Source organism: Manihot esculenta, chromosome 17 (assembly GCF_001659605.2).
Source record: "Manihot esculenta cultivar AM560-2 chromosome 17, M.esculenta_v8, whole genome shotgun sequence".
NCBI lineage: Eukaryota > Viridiplantae > Streptophyta > Magnoliopsida > Malpighiales > Euphorbiaceae > Manihot > Manihot esculenta.
This window is the reverse complement of record NC_035177.2, coordinates 1,564,314-1,580,928: the sequence shown is the minus strand read 5'-3', so window position 1 is coordinate 1,580,928 and position 16,615 is coordinate 1,564,314. Positions and strand designations below refer to the sequence as shown.

At 33.3% G+C, this 16,615-nt stretch overlaps 1 protein-coding gene across 6 annotated transcripts; it reads right to left on the bottom strand.

The window, feature by feature from the left end:
• Positions 1-202: 202 nt before the first annotated feature.
• LOC110605254 (arabinosyltransferase XEG113) lies at positions 203-14,318 on the bottom strand. Of its 6 annotated transcripts, none has more exons than XM_021743685.2 (14): positions 14,234-14,318; positions 13,784-14,088; positions 13,416-13,703; positions 13,130-13,335; positions 10,492-10,597; positions 9,413-9,669; positions 9,138-9,273; positions 5,110-5,204; positions 4,968-5,021; positions 2,930-3,043; positions 2,360-2,458; positions 1,586-1,705; positions 1,110-1,196; positions 203-726 (listed from the first exon to the last, which is right to left on the bottom strand). In XM_021743685.2, the coding sequence occupies exons 2-14, from the start codon at positions 13,986-13,988 to the stop codon at positions 559-561; spliced, it is 1,935 nt and encodes a 644-aa protein (XP_021599377.1). In that variant the 5' UTR covers positions 13,989-14,088; positions 14,234-14,318; the 3' UTR covers positions 203-558. The 6 variants fall into 6 exon arrangements, with proteins under 6 accessions (XP_021599377.1, XP_021599378.1, XP_021599379.1 ...); XM_021743686.2 differs by having other exon boundaries at positions 13,784-14,062; XM_021743687.2 differs by lacking the exon at positions 14,234-14,318 and having other exon boundaries at positions 13,494-13,703; positions 13,784-14,190.
• Positions 14,319-16,615: the final 2,297 nt, after the last annotated feature.

The window sequence follows — 16,615 nt, the reverse complement described above, 5'->3', positions numbered from 1 at the left end:
AAAATGAAAATATAAAGTTATAAAAATTGAATTTGCATAAAATGACCCGTAATGATAAGTAGTTCTATGAATAATAAAGAATCTAAGTGGAAGTAGAAATACAAAGGAGACTGAGTATAAAAACAACAACTCTTAATGCCGAGTACAACTCTATTATAAACAGTAATCAAACCAAGCAAACAAGCAATTAAAGCAGGTATTCTTTTTCTTATAACAACAAATTTCATTTATTTTTTAGTATTACGAAAAAGAAGACAAAAGAATTCTTTTAAAAAAATACAAGATGACAGTACATAAAAAATGAAATTCCTCTAAGGTTACAGTGATTACAGGACATAAATCAATCCTCCCTAATCCCTTCCTCTAAAAACATTGAATATCCATAAATACAAGCACAGATGTTGGCTTAACCTGTGCAAGGAACTAAACCATCTTGGTACTATCCTCTTTTAAGTTTCATCTATATATGTCTTCTTTCTAAACTAGCTCCACGTGTTCTCCTTTGTTCTTTTGTGTTATCTCACATATTTCAATAAAATATATAATTGGCGTAAGGGCTTACCAAGGTGGGTGGTCTTGCTCTGGAGTCTCTGGTGGCATTGGTTTCCAGTCAGGTTTGTCATCCCAGTACATGTCATAATATATATGTCCAGGTGTGTGATTCTCCACACAACACCATATACCCACGTACCTTTTCACACGGTTCCTAAATTTTTCTTCTATTTTCTGACCACAAATTTACCATTGTATTAGTATATGAATAACAGACCACAGTATACTCTTCAAATTGTAGAAAATGCTGAAAAAAAATTAGCAATTATTTAATTGAAGGATATAACATCTGTGACATAATCTCTCTCTCTTTTTTTTTTGGCTAGGGGAGGGGTTTTGGAGGAGAGTTTTCTAATGTTCTTTCACAATGTGGCCTACTCTGATTCAATGATTAATGTCCCCTTGATGAAAGAATATAAAAATGCAGCACATTTTAAATTAAAGAACTAACTAAATTACATTACAAAAGCGGGGGAAGAAAAAACTTGCCAATCTTGTCAAAATTTCAGCTTCCATAAGAAAAGAAAGAACAGACCAAAAGAAAAAAAAAAACTTACCTTGTCAGTAAAACCCAGGAAGGCGTCTTGCACTGAAGAGAACTGAATAACTTTGACTTCCTTGAAGGACGAGAATATGGTCTTGAACTGCATGTTACCCATACAATTAAAACGGCAAGTGAAAAGCAATGAGCGGTGAACATTATTATTTGAAACGCTGGTAAATGATTATCTTAATAATCCAATACTCATATTCCAAGTTTCTAAAGAGTCAGAACGCTCAGGTTTGTTATGATACTATATTTAAAACATAAACACACACAGTGAAGCCTTCACCGGCATTGATTTTCTTTGATTTGCCAGTCAGGTTTATATTGATATAAGGCCCATCTAATAAGGACAAATAAATCCATCAAAACTCCTGAGATAGGTCGAGTAAATAACTAAATATGGTACAAGAAAGCATCTTATTATCTTGGAGGAACATATTAGGAATTGAAATATGAGATAGTTGATGCAGAAAAAATTTGAAATACCATTTCTTCATTGCTGTGATTTGGAAATCTGAGTACCCCTGATGAACTCGTTTTATTTGATGCGAAACAATCTTGAGTTCCTTCTTGACAAAGCTGGACATCAAGCCACGACTCTTTCACCTGCATATGTCCAAAGGATGGTCGCCATAAGTAATGGGAAATGGGAAGCATGAAAAGGGTGTTTAATGGATTGATTAAGTTCATCAAATTAAACTAAACTGCACTTAATTCTATGTGTTTTGCCATTACATTTATCTTCTAACACGGTCCTTTTGAAGTGTATTTCACAATTAAAAAAAATAATAATAGAAAAAATAAAAGAATTAGCTTCAGGTATTTTACTAATAATGTTTTTCTCAACTGCCAAAAAAAAAATACCCTATATTCAGCATCTAAAATAATCACATCATCACACAACCATCATGGTCAGCATTAAAATAGTTAACCCATTGGCTTCGCCATATTCCATTACCACAGCCACCAGCTAGCCATAACAACCATGAACACCATTAATATCACAAAGTGCAATTACCAATACCATCATCATTACAACTTTTGTTGGCTTGCTCATTTCATAATTTTCCTTTCACACTTTTTTGTGTTATGTCTATGAAAGAATATTATTTAATCCATGATTATTCTAATCCACAATTTCAACATTTATATGCACCAATTATTCAGTTGTATTCCAGCTTTGGAACTTCCAATTTCATCAAATACTACCTAACTGTTTTAACTGTAATCATTAGTCATTTACTCGTTTTTGTCATTTACTTGTTTGGGCAAGGAAGGATTGTCCAAAAATGAGTACTCTCTGATGCTGATACCAGGGCCAAACTCCTCCTCCGGCAGCTGTTTTAACATCACATTCACCTGCAAGTAATTCATATTCCTTAATTTTAAGAGTAATCATGCAAAATTAAAATATAACTATCACATGCACTTGTCTTCTATTTTTACACATTTGTATGAAAACTTGTACACAAGCAGCAAGCTCAAGTTATTTTTATCAAATACAAAGGAATATTTCTTTGATAGGCAATAAAACTTTACCCAAAGGTCTGAAGAAAAAACTAGTTTGGTTCAGTTTCAATTCTCTTGGCACAATCATATATTCGGAATTCCTTAAAACTAATAGAATGTAATTCACAAGCAAGAAACAAATGGTGACTGAAAAAAATAAGAGGCCAGATTCGCAAAAAATGAAATCCAATTATTTGATGTTTCCCATGGAAAGGTTCTTCAGAAGTTTTTCCATGCCAAAAAGGATACCAACATCATCACAGGTAGTAGCTTGTTAATGAGATAATAGCAATTTAGACAGAATCAGAATATTAAAAATACCTCAAACACGTGGTCCAAAGGGCAGATAAAAGGTTGTCTAGTCATAGTTCCCTTCAGAACCCCAGGATGGGAAAACCATAGCCTATCCAATCTGCACCATAATGGAGGCATGACCTGAATTGACACAACAAAAACAGAGAAAAAGAGATCAAGATATAAACTCCTTGAGCATTTTCTAGTTATGCAGATTAATTAATTTATACGCCACTGAGTCAACCGATTATATGAAAGTAACCAATCTAAACATGGCATTCCACCTAAATTTAAATTTGAAGCAAAGAAAACTATGATGGCTCAAGTTAGCATGCAGATTTTGTTGTCTTATTCTTAAATCCATTCTAAAGCAAAGGAAGATATTTGTTGGCCTTCTATTCTTGTTATCCCAAGGGCATTAGAATTTTGATAATTCCTTTAAGCACTTATTTCAGTGTTTCAAAAGCCTCAAGGCTTGGCTAAGTGCTTTCCTGTGCTGTCTTCTTTTCTCCCCTTGTATTTGTAGAAGCTTATTTTTTTGGTCCTAATGTAAGCTAAGCATACACTTCACTATTGATATCTCAAGCTATGGCACATTTGCCTCTCAAGTCTATAATTAAGAAGTGAATTGTTGTGGCAGAGCCACTACCAAACATGAAAATGGGGAAAGGGAAGAAGAAGAAGAATAGAAATAGGAAGAGGAAAGATATTCTTGTATTATCAATCAATCTAACAACCCAGCTCAACTAACTAATCAATCTTCATGTCCTAGGTCAACTTAGCGTTGATAGTACTGCTGTCAAGCAAATGGGATGGATGCCTCAAGCACCCAGAAACTCAGCACCTTGCATCAACCCAAGCACCTAGGATGAGCATCCAGTTCGCCTTTGACAATTCTGCACGTATAATGTTAAGATTTTGTCCCAACATTCATCTCAGAGCCACTTGACAGTTTGTTTCAATTTCTATGGACTTAAAACTAGATAACATTGTTAACTTTTAGCTACCGCAGATCATTATCAGTTGCCACACAGACTACAACCTCATTAAAATGGTATAGCTCAATGATGGATATTATCTAGTTTTTTAATCTGACCCACATTTCAATGACACTACTAAGCACACATCAAAGCTCAAAAAGGGCCAGTCAAATTTAAATTCTTTAACAAAGAAAGACAAGGACATGCTCTTTCATTAGGCTACATGTAATTGCTTTTTTTTTATTTTCTATCTTTTTGTTCCATATAGAAAAGATATATATATATAAGATTTTCTCAACCTAAAACAGTATTTGGCAATGGTCTCAATTTTCTAGAGCTACCGCAGTTCACACTGCCAATTCTTCACTCAGTATACTTTCCCTTTTTCATAGCCCAGAAATTTCTTGTGTGACAAAAGATTTTAAATTTACAGTTATAAAATAATATTACAGTTAATTTTATATTTATTCGTGGAAATATCTCCAATTTGAATGTCTATTTGTTAAAGTTTCATCACACATGGAAATACCACACATGAGCACAAGACAAGAAATGAACAAGGTAAGCTTATCCTCTGCTTGATAGATTCTCTAGTCAGCAATACTGCATTGTTGAAATCCCTTCCAGAACTTTGCCATGGTAAATTCTCTAATGAGAATCGCTTTGCTTTATTCTCACAGGCTATGAACCATTCAGGAAACAAAAAACCTCAAGATGATAAACCATTAACAGGAAAATACAAGGATGAAAAAAAAAAGTGATAATATGCGATTAATGATGATGGTGTTTAATCTCCAATACTGTTCTAACATTTACAATGATGTAAACATATCAACCAAACTAAAAATCTAAATCCCATCTTGATACAAACTAAAATTTTTGGAACTGTTAAAAAGCACCATCTACTAAGCACTCAGCAGTGTTGTGGTCATATTACAAGCTTGCAAATTCATGAAAGTTGATAGAAGTATGCAACTAGTTAATGGAAATAAAAAGAATCTCAGTCATGATAACAGAGAACAAATTTCCACCACTGGCAAAATCTATGACAAAACAAGTGCGTGCAAGGTTGGAATTAATCTCACCAGTGTACGATTCAACAAGGAAGCAATTGCAAGCGCTGACCTTATTTGTTTAATCTGAACAAATTCATAACAACATAAAGTATCAACAAGGCAGTATGGAAAGAAGTAGCACTATAGATGTGAAAAAGTTAGGGAGACATGCCTGGTAATTAATAAGGGAAAAGTGGGATTCAAGGTTGTGCTCCCCATCTAGTAACAAACTCTTTGGAATAGATGGCTTAAATGACAGAAACCCCCCTGCATTAATTCCCATAAAAAGTTACATTTTTCATAAATGGAAAAAACTTTAACCATTAAAAAACAGCAGGTCAAATGCTGCGATCAGATGTCTTGTCAAAATGCTATTTATCTAGTGTTGGTTCTTGACAGTATGGCATGAACTTGGTTGCTGAGAAAGTTGAATGCTATGTTTGGTTCAATTCCAATTCCTAAAATTTTGTTGAATTTCATGTTTTGTGTGTTTGTTTTGCAGAAAAATTAGAATTCAATTCTAGAATTGAATTCCCTATTCAAATTTTGATGGAATTTGAAATGAATTCCACAAAACTTACATAATAATATTTTGTGGACTAAAATGCCCCTAATAAAACTTTTCCTCTCAATTATCATTTATTTTACTAGTTAATTAAATAAATAACAGAAAATTAATAAATTATTAAAAAATATTAATGATTACAATATAAATGATTAAAATAAATTTTAATAAATAATTATATTTTTTAATTTTTTATACTATTTATAAATATTAAATAAAAGTAATAGATGCACCTTCACTTTCTTGAATTGGTTGAATGGAATGAAAACTCTCTTAAAGAAGAGTTCACACAAATATAACTCTCATGTTATTTATTTTGATTTTATCAATACATTGTTAGAGAGTTTACATTATTGGTGGTTAATTATTATACAGTTATTGTGAATAAAATTTTTCCAATAATAGAATATATATATATACCTATACATATTACTTAAACAAATAAATTTCAATTTTGAAATGAAACCAAACAAAAATTATTAGGAATTCAATTGAATTTTGTAGTTTAAGTTTTATCAAACCAAACAGTGAAATTCATTTGAAATGAATTCTATTTAGAATTCAATTGCATTCCACATAATTCTAATAATAGAATTGAACTAAACACTATGGAAATATTCCATGAGCAATTAGGCAAGGAAATATACGGCTCCTTTTCATTAAAATAAGAGAGAACATGAGACCACTTGCAGAAAAGATGAAGTTGATACTTGATATCTTCTAATGAAATGAAAATCTTCAACCATTCACTTGAAATGGATGCCAAACTACATGCATCAATATGTCAATCTGTGATGACACTAGTAAAAGCATCCTGGTGGACTTCCAGTTTTTTGGGTGAACTTCAGATTGAACTATTCTATGGACAAAGGCTTTATTTGGTCACAATAATAGCCCGAATGAAAAAGAAATATGTTTATGTTATGGATAATGGATAGCCTAAATCCATAACAAACAAATTTTTATTTATCTAGTAGTTTCTTTTCAGATTTCCTATTATTTTATCTTATCATATTTTTTGTGATCTTATCCTAGATCTAATTGTTAATGGTTGCTTGTATTAGACTTCTATTTTGATTAGAAGTTTTAGAACCTCAACTATAAAAAGAGTTTATTTTATTCAATAAAAACAAGTAGATTATGCTAAGAATTATGAGATTGAGACTCTCTCTTTTGTGAGTTATTGAGGTGATTAGTCCAAATTTAGACCATTTTATCATTATGTTATTGATGTTAATTTACACTTTTTCTGCCTAATTTTGTGATTTTGATCTTATTCTGCAGAAAATGGTATAAAGAGGTAATTTGGAGAAAATGCCCTTAAAACTGCTTAAAATGGAATAAAGGAGAGCAAGCATGCCAAGTTGCAACTAAAGAGGATATAAACAAGGAAAGTAATTTGAAATTCAAATTTCAAATCTCCAAGAGCATTCAAAAGTCAAAATTCAAGATCCAACTTATTAAGGAAAGTGTTAAATAAGGAAAGTGACAAATAAGGAAAGTGCAGTCAGCAGAGCAATTTGAAATTCAAATTTCAAATCTTCAAGAATCTCTTTCCTTATTGAGGAAGCCAAATCTCAAGAAGATGCACATTCAAAATTTGAAATTCAAAATTCAGCTTGTTAAGGAAGCCAAAGAAGACATACTTGCCCCCCAAGTCTTGCACATTCAAAATTCAAAATTCAAAATTCAAAATTCAAAAAGAGGCTCCACCTCACTAATGTACACTTGGGCGGCAAGGACAGTAACTTGGGCAGTAAGGAAGAGCTAGGGCAACACATGAAAGCTATATAAAGACCACCTTAAGGAGCCGCACTTCTCAACCCTTGGACATTCGGCCACTCCTTCTCCTTCACTCCAAGCTGCCGCACCTCCTTCTTCTCTTCGTCTTTTCTTTATTTTTTTGATTTTGTTTCAGCCATGAGTGGCTGAAACTCTTTTTTCTAGTTGAAAATTGGTTGAAACTTTAGTTGTTTTATGGATTGGGAGATCTGAACATACATTGTTTATCTTTTGTTTTTCAATATTTATGCAATTTCATGCTTAATTCCATTGTTGCTTTGTTATTTAGATCAATAAGGCCAATTGAATCTTGATTGCAAGGTAATAATTTGTTAGTTAGGATAGTTTTAAGTCCGTAATTGCTTGGATTATTCAAACACAAGTAACTCTTGGTGTAAAAACTAAGGAAATTGCATAATCTAGCGATATCACAATGCGTTTTGGTAGCTAGAATTATGTCTCTCTATTTCTTAATGCAATTGACAGTTGTTAGATACCAAAGGCCCAATGACGTTCCTTGGCAACTTATTGATTAGTGATTAGTTAGAGGATTTTCCCTAATTAATTTATGCTTAAGGAGGGATATGGTGGTGAGAAGCGTCTTCCATCTCCATAACTAATTTATTGAATCAAACAAAGGAACCTAAGTATCAATGATCAATCCCAACAACTGAAGTGGATCCAATTCTTCAACTAGAGCTTTTCTCATATTTGAATTCCTTTACTTTAATTATTCGCTTTACTTTATTGCTTTCATTATTAGTTTAATTGAATCAATCTCAAAACCCCCCCTTTTATTTTGCTTTCAGTTTATTTTCTCGGTCTTGTTAAGGAAAATAAGTAAGTATCAATTCTCTGTGGATTCGATCCTTTTGCCAGTATCTGCAGTTATAAAATTGTTGATAACTAAAAAGGTTATTTTTTACCGGTTTCGACAACCGCACAGTCATGAGGTGTTAAGAGCTTCCTCTAATGAGCTCATTTTCTATCAATCATTCAATGACGCGATCCGTGCCCCAGAACCATAACAACTTGGTATCAGAGCCTGTCGCGTCGTTATGGGTGTTTCTGTCGCGTCGTTATGGGTGTTTCAACAAATCTAGAAGATAAATTGAATTCTTTCATGCAATAATTTGATGGACGCTTGAATGACTTAGCTCAACAGATTTCTAAACTAGTTCGAACCTTCAGTAGGGTTCGCCTTCAGTAAGGGGATGAACCAAAACTAAGATAGACCGAGCTGCAGCCAATCAAATTTTGGTCAACAAGATAGAAGTACCTATGGTGCCCCAAAATGATAAACTTGACTTTCCATCGTGTGATGGCACAAATGGTACATTATCATCCTATATTTCGAGACCTATAAGAGTGGGGATAGTAGATTATATTTTAAAAGAACTTGATTTAATTTTAAGTGAAATTATTTTTTATCTAGACACTCGGGTTTGAAAAGTAGTAGGTAACAGGCAACGTTGTCTTGAATCTGAAGCTGTATGGAAGCCTATCATTTGCTTTCATATTGCATATTCTACATTTGAGCTTGAAGACAAGCTCTGTTTCGAGGAGAAGAGTGATGTTATGGATAATGGACAGCCTAAATCCACAATAAACAAATTTTTATTTATCTAGTAGTTTCTTTTTAGATTTCCTATTATCTTATCTTATTATATTTTCTATTATCTTATCCTAGATCCAATGGTTGCTTGTATTAGACTTTTACTTTGATTAGAAGTTCTAGAACCTCCACAAGAAAAGGAGTTTATTTTATTTAATAAAAATAAGCACGTGAACCAGGACCATAACAGTTTACCATTAAATTTGCAGAAATTATTAACACAAGTGGACAGAATTACCTGGTGCATCATAGTAATCTGGCGGATCATAAAAAACCATGGCTTCCCGTAACCGGTGTCGCTTTCCGTCAGTACCTGCATACTGGAATGTGGTATGCACAGCATATGGCTCCAATCTAAGTTGTTGGTACATGGCCTGCCAAAATGTAGACTCAGGATATGCTAGATGTACAGTTTGCAATCCACTATTACTTGGCCAAGCAAGACAATTTATGACTGACAACAAAACCACACAAAGTACCATAAGACAATTATCAAGACTACCAAAATTCTACCTGGACAAAGTAAGTATGTCCACTACAAAATATACTTGCTGGTAAAATTCCCAGCTTGAGATTTCCATCATAAGCATACGCAAGTCCACTGTCACCATCAACAGCTGGTCCTAATTGCTTCCGCACAATATCATTGAAGCCATTCTGATCCCAAATATTGTCATCAGCGAGAAGCATATCTTTCCACTCTTTTGCCAACTTTATTGAAGACTTCGTCGGCCGCCAGTGGAAAATTCCAATATTGTAGGCTGCACCAACTGTCAAAGGACAATCTTAATAGTAGAGAAATCATAGCAGATAAAACAAACATCCTTGAAATATGATAAAAGTAAGTGTATGACTGAACTGAAATGCAATAGTATGTTTAACTTGGACTTATGCCAAATATTTTAGACAGAATTAACAGCACTGAAGGAGGTTGTGTGAAACCACTTGTTTTGCATATAGCTAGTGTCCAAAGTCCAATCCAGCAACGAGAAAAGTCAGAAAATCAAAAGGCCATCAAGGTACACTCTAGTTTACTCTGTTTATAAAGAGACATCAATGTACGCATACACAGAAGAAGAATAGAGTATAAATCAACTGCAAAAGTTAAAGCATCCAAATCAACTTTCCAGAAAGATAACATTATCACAACTTGAAGCAAAGATCATTAATGCTCTTGCAATGGATCCTATTGTCACAAAGATGTAAAAATGGGATGCATTATCCAAACCAGTTTAGCTCTTACTATCAAATAGAATACAAGTAACATTCCACATGAGTTATCATTCAGTTATGGTGATTAATATGTTATGAAGGGCAAAAAAAATGTGTTTGATATTAGTTACTATGGACTTTAACAAAGTTAAAGTCCCTTCCAAATGCCCAAACCAGGTGCAGAGAGTGGTAGAACATGATGAGTTAAAAATGTTTTGGAAGTGCTTGACATGCCAACCAAAGAATAAAGAAAAGAAGAGACAATTCAATGAATCAGTGCATTATAGGAGTGAGCATGTACAATTGTCTGCACAGCTCTGCATACAAGGTACAATCAAAGAAGGCATGAAAATATATCTTTAGTTTAATATAATCTTCACCTTCTTGCCAGATGTCCAACCTGTCATCAACAACAGTCGGTACAACCTGATCACTTGAAGTTAAAACATCTGCATCGGGATAATGAGCAAGATATGGCAGTGGGTTCTGTTCACGGAACATAGCAGAAATAGTAAAGCACTTCAGAATTTAGTAAGGTATAAAATGATGTAAAATAAATGGGGAAAAAGAACACAAGCTACTGATAATAGCCTATTATTCTGATTTTATAGTGTGTATAAAGAATTATTGGCCATTGTATATGAAACAAAGCAGAAGCATAAAGATTAGATTTAAAGAAGGGAAAATTACTATGTGGTCCCTGTGATATAAGGAACTTATTAGTTAGTCTCTCAGTTTTGAAAAATAAATTAAAACGTTTCTGACATTTTAAAAAATCTACTAATTAGTCCTTCATTAATTTGAGCTATTAAGTGTTGTAGAAAAGTCTAAAATACCTCAATATAGAAGGATCAATTAGTAAATATTTTTACAAAACTGAGGGACCAACTAATGAGTTTTTCCATACCACAAGAACTAAATAGTAAGAACTTGATGGCTAAAACTAATAGAATGACTAATCAATAGATTTTTTAAAACCTTGAAGACAATTTAATGTATTTTTCAAAACTGAGGGACCAAATAATGAGTTTCCCACACTATAAGAACTGAATAGTAAATTTTCCATGAAAGAAATAAAGGGAGTGGGAAATTGTAATTTTGCGTATCTTTTCAGATTAGGAAAATGTCCCTTTGCCCCTCTGCTTTGCCCTAAACATTAGTTTATTGCTGCTATCAGAGTGCATTCATCCATACAACTATTGATTTTCTCAAAAGTTCTCCAATGACAAACTTTGTTAGAGACAGGCAAAAGAACCATATTGTTAGCAAACCACCACTTCAACAGATTCTTCATCACTGATGCAATAATGGGTAGTTATTCGGTAGTTGTTGGTAGTGGCATAAATTATGGGTTTATACATAATAATGGGTAGTGGCAAAGATCATAGTCTTATGATGTTGTCACCATGTTCTGTTTAGTTATTTAGTTATTTCCATGTTTTGTTTAGTTATTTTCAAATTCTGATTTGTAGGAGGTTAGCCTCCACTATGTTATTTTAAGTTCTTATTTTTTAGGAGATTGTTAAAACTCCAACTTGTATTTAAGTTGACAGTAGATTAATAACAATCAGCTAAAAAATTTTCAGAAGTCTTTGAGTACTCAATTCAAGAGATCCAAGTTATCTCTCACGAATCTGATTAAATTTTCACCATTCTCATCCTTCTCTTCCACCTGATTCCTTAGCCCACAGACCCATAACTAGATCCATTTTGCAGGACCCTAACAAATTGGTATCAGAGCTAGGGGTTATGGGGGATTATATCTGGCAACAATTAGATTGAATTCTCACCTTGTTCTTAGAAGAGCAACCAGCCAATAAGGCTTGGCAAAATGAATTAAATTCAAAATTAGAAGCTCTCACTTGTGACATTGCCAATTTAGCACAACCCACAGAAATTGGTAGCCATTCTCACACTCAAAAGGCCAAAAGAGTAACAGATTCCACAGGTTCTGAAAATTCAAGTAGTGGTACCATTGTTCCAAAATTTACCAAACTTGATTTTCTCTGCATCAGTGGACAGGAGGATCCTTTAGGGTGACTCAGCAGATGTGATCATTTTTTCCTAACATTAACAAACTTTAGAAGAGAAGAAGGTTAGTCTAGCTTCATTTCACCTGAAGGGCATAACACAACTATGGTTCCTGCAAGACTATCCGAACTTGACATGGAAATATTTCAAAAACCAATACAAAAAACTATTTTGGCTAGATTTAGTAGATGATGACCCGAGAGGTGTCGCAACGGACCAGCTACTGCTGAATAGTTCCTAAAAATATTTTGAGTTTGCGCTTGGATAATTATTCAGTAGTTGGTAGTGGCATAGATAATGGGTTGATGCATAATAATGGGTAGTGGCAAAGATCATGGGTCTTGTAATGTTGTCACCATGTTCTGTTTAGTTATTTAGTTATTTCCATGTTTTGTTTAGTTATTTTCAAATTCTAATTTGTAGGAGGTTAGCCTCCATTGTGTTATTTTAAGTTCCTAAGTTTCTAATTTTTAGGAGGTAGTTAAAACTCAAACATCAGTTAGAAAATTCCAAAAGTCTTTGAGTGTTCTCTCTAATGAATCTGATTAAATTTTCACTATTCTCATCCTTCCCTTCTACCTGATTCCTTAGCCCACAGACCCATAACTAGATCCATTTCGCAGGACCCTAACACAAATCTATTAAACAGAATTAAATTCAGGAAGAGTTACCCTTTCTTAAATATACTAGACACTTCTAGATAACATAAAGCCATCTAGTGCAATTGCAACCAAGGCATGTGCATGCTGAAGGCCTAAGAGCTTTCAGTTTATTAAAAAATGACACTTCCATATGAAGACAATCAGGAAAAATCCTCTCTATTTGGAGGCAATATTGAATGTTGCAGCAGTTGTAAAAAAACCCCCAACATACCAGAAAAAAGACACCAATAAACCAGTAGAACACATGCATGTGATATATACATATTCAAGTGAAGATGCTTGATCCCAAAAAAAAAAAAGAAAAGAAATTGACAGTTGAGCATACCTTCAACCAAACCATGTCTGTGTCACACATGAGTAGCTCATAGCCGAAAGGAAGGATAGCATCTATCAGAATAACTTTTTCTCTCCCCATTTTATGAAAGGTAGGTGAGCCCCAGCCAACATCTGCTGTACTCATGTGACTTCCCATGTCAAAAACTGGGACACCTTTCCAGTATAAAGCCTCTAATAGCTTAGTATCCATAGCACCTATGAAACAACATTTTTCAAGTACTATCCAGTTTGAAGAAGAAAATGTCTAAAGATTGAAAGTAACAAAGGTAACCTACCAACAAGAAGATTAGAAAGCCCCAAGTCTGTCAAGTGTTTAACCCAAGTAAGGATAAAATCCATAAAAGCATAATTACCGAAGGTGACTATAATGACATTGTCCTTCACCCTTTGCCCAACCAATTGCTTTGTGAGTCTAAATTTCTCGATAGGAGGCATTTTCGAATTGCGTGGAGGAACTTCCCAAATGCGTGTTCTCTGAATGCTGCTGGGAGGCGGCGACGTCGTTGAAATGGAACCGACAGCTACTTTAGCTTGATTAGAAGCGTTGACTGATTGATCAACATCTGAAATCGAAAAAAACCATCAGAAAGAGAGAGAAGCATAATTTTAATCAGTTAGAGAAGAGAGACAGAAGAGGGCTTACGAGAGAGAGACGAAGGAGGAGAGGATATCCAAGCAGTGGAGGAGAGAGGAGAGGACTTAGTGGCGGAGAAGACGGCAGAGAAAACATAAAAGGAAGAGAAGAGGATTCCGACGAGGATGGTGGCATAAACCGTAAGAAACAAAGGCTTGGTATTGGCGACCTCCTGGCACCCATTCCTCCAAATGCCATTTCCTCCTCCACCCATTGCTTCTTCTTCTTCTGGGGATCAATCTCTGCAAATACAATCAATCATTTCTCCAACATCTCTCCTCTCCGTCACTGTTAGATGATGATTATATCAATCTCTAACAAACAAAATCAATGATTTGTGAATACATAATTCAATCAATCATTTCAATCTGCCTGATTATTTATATTATTATGAGATTGGAATTATAATTTTTAATTTAAATTTGTGATCTGGTGTGAGTTAGTGATAAAGTACTTCACCTGCCTCCTTCGTCTGACTGTCTTCCATTGTCAACTTTGAGACTTGTCTTTACTTGGCCATCTCTACCCCCTCTCTCTCTTTCTTTTATTCATTTTTAATTACAATATGAGCTAATAATGGGTTTTAAATAATGATAATAATAGTAATTAATATTATTGTAAGGATAGTATAACTTTTTTGAATTGCAATTTTATTGCATTCTAAGCAAAAACGTATTTAATTTAAATGAAAAAATTAATCGAATTGAATAATTAAAAAAATTAATTAAATTAAATTAATTTAAAAATTTAGTTTAATTTTTTATTTATTTTAATTAACTCGATTTAATTTTTAATTTTAAAATTTTTAATTATTTCGATTCGATTTATTTGATTTTTAATTTTAAAATTTTAATTATTTTGATTCGATTCTAATAAAAAAATAAATAAAAATTAAATCAAATTTATTAATGATAATAGTATATTATTAAAAATAATATGAAAAAATTAAATTATATTAAAATTAAAATATTTTAATTAAATTTTAAAATATTAAAAATAAAATATAAAAAATAAAAATTATTAAAAATTTAAATCAATTAAATTGAATCGAATCACACTGAATCAATTTAATTTAATTTTTATAAATATTAAAATTTTAATTTTAATTTTATTTAATTTGATTCGATTTTAATTCATTCTATTTCTGTTGGAGAGAAGACAATTGGTGAGGGGGTCTCGATTTTCTGCGGTTGGCACCTCTTGAGGTTGGTACAAGGCGACGAGTCGTGATTGGCTACTCTCAAACACTGGTTTGTGTATAGAGCTCTGACTATCAACCCTTTCTTGATTGTGGTACATGTAGTTTTTTATTTTATTTTTTGGGCGTACGCTCTCGTCCTCCTTAGCTTAGGATTAGTTTCTTTTTAGAATTTGGCAGACTTATCTATTTTCCTTAGCTCAAATGAACTAGTTTTAGGTGAAAAGGTAAGAGATGAGCCTCTGCTTTTTAGTTTGTTTATTCTTTGATGAGTTTGGTGAGGCTCCCAAGAAGTACAACCTTCACTTCTGGGTCCATTGGTTTGTATTGGGCATCATTGATTTTACAAGTGCCTTCCATGCTTATAGAGTGCCAAAAATAGAGTGAACTGTTAAGTTGATCCTTGATGGCTGGTGAAGAGCCAGCGATTGAAAAGGTTCTCCATATCCTTCTTCTAGTTGGGTTTGCGTGGGTGTGGGTTAGGGTTCTAAAGAATTGGATTGGGTTCGGGCTAGGCCTTGTAAATCTTTAGACTTTTAGTTTTATTTTGTTAGTACTTTTTCCTTTCTGTTTGGAGATTTGCCCAGTTACCAATTAATGAACCATGGCTCCTAATAAGTTTTTAGATCTCCTTTAGAATATGAAAGCAATGATAAGCTAAGAAGTAAGTGACTAGAATAAAATGCATATAGTTTTAGGCTCTAACCTAAAAAGAATAGGTTTTAAGAGGAGGTGAGGCTACTCTCACCAACTTCTGAGAGCCTGAGGAAAGCCAAACTTGAAGAGGCTTGGAGGTCTACTCTAAGAGGTCCCACCACTTGATTCATACTTAAAACCTCCCCAAAGCAAAGATTTGAACTCACACTAGAACTTCAAACTTCAACAAATTTAATAAATCTCCTTTGCATGTGAGCCTATAGATTTGAATATTAAGCCAAAAATAAAAAGAAAATTAAAGAAAAATTAAAATACCCATGGTTTCAATGGATGAATTAAACATACAAGTGACAAGATCTCCACCATATTTGTTTCACTAGTCATGTATTAAATCACATGTTAAGTACAAATTAAAATATAAATTTCATAGTCCAAATATACCATGAATTACAAAATCAAAAGCTCCACAAGAATGAGAGTATTCATCTTAAAATGCCAACTCTTTTCTATTTGCATTGATGTATTTTTTTTTGGCATCCATGCAAAACATCTGTATGCTTAACATAGCCACATTTTTTATTCTTGAAAAACAAACAAAATACTTTTGTCTTATATCTCACAAAAACAATAAAGGAACTAAGGCTATATGGCCAGCGAGGAGAAGAAGAAGCTAAGTCGAAGGACCTTTCCTATCCTAAAGGCGGAGAAGACCAGCAAAACACGACGGTTCTGAGAGAGTTTTCAGTCGAAAATGAAAGAAAAACTGAAAGAGTTCTCTATAATATTACTTTTTGCTTCTAATTTATTAACTAACTAATAATTTATATATTTTTTGAACCAAATTTTTGTATTCTTCTATAGTTAATAATTTATATATTTGTTGGGTATGAGTTAGTAGTATTCTTCCTTCTAAGTAAAATTCTTTAAATATAGGAGTGGATCTAATAGTTAATAGTATTGTGTATGGCTTGTGTATGGCTTGGAGG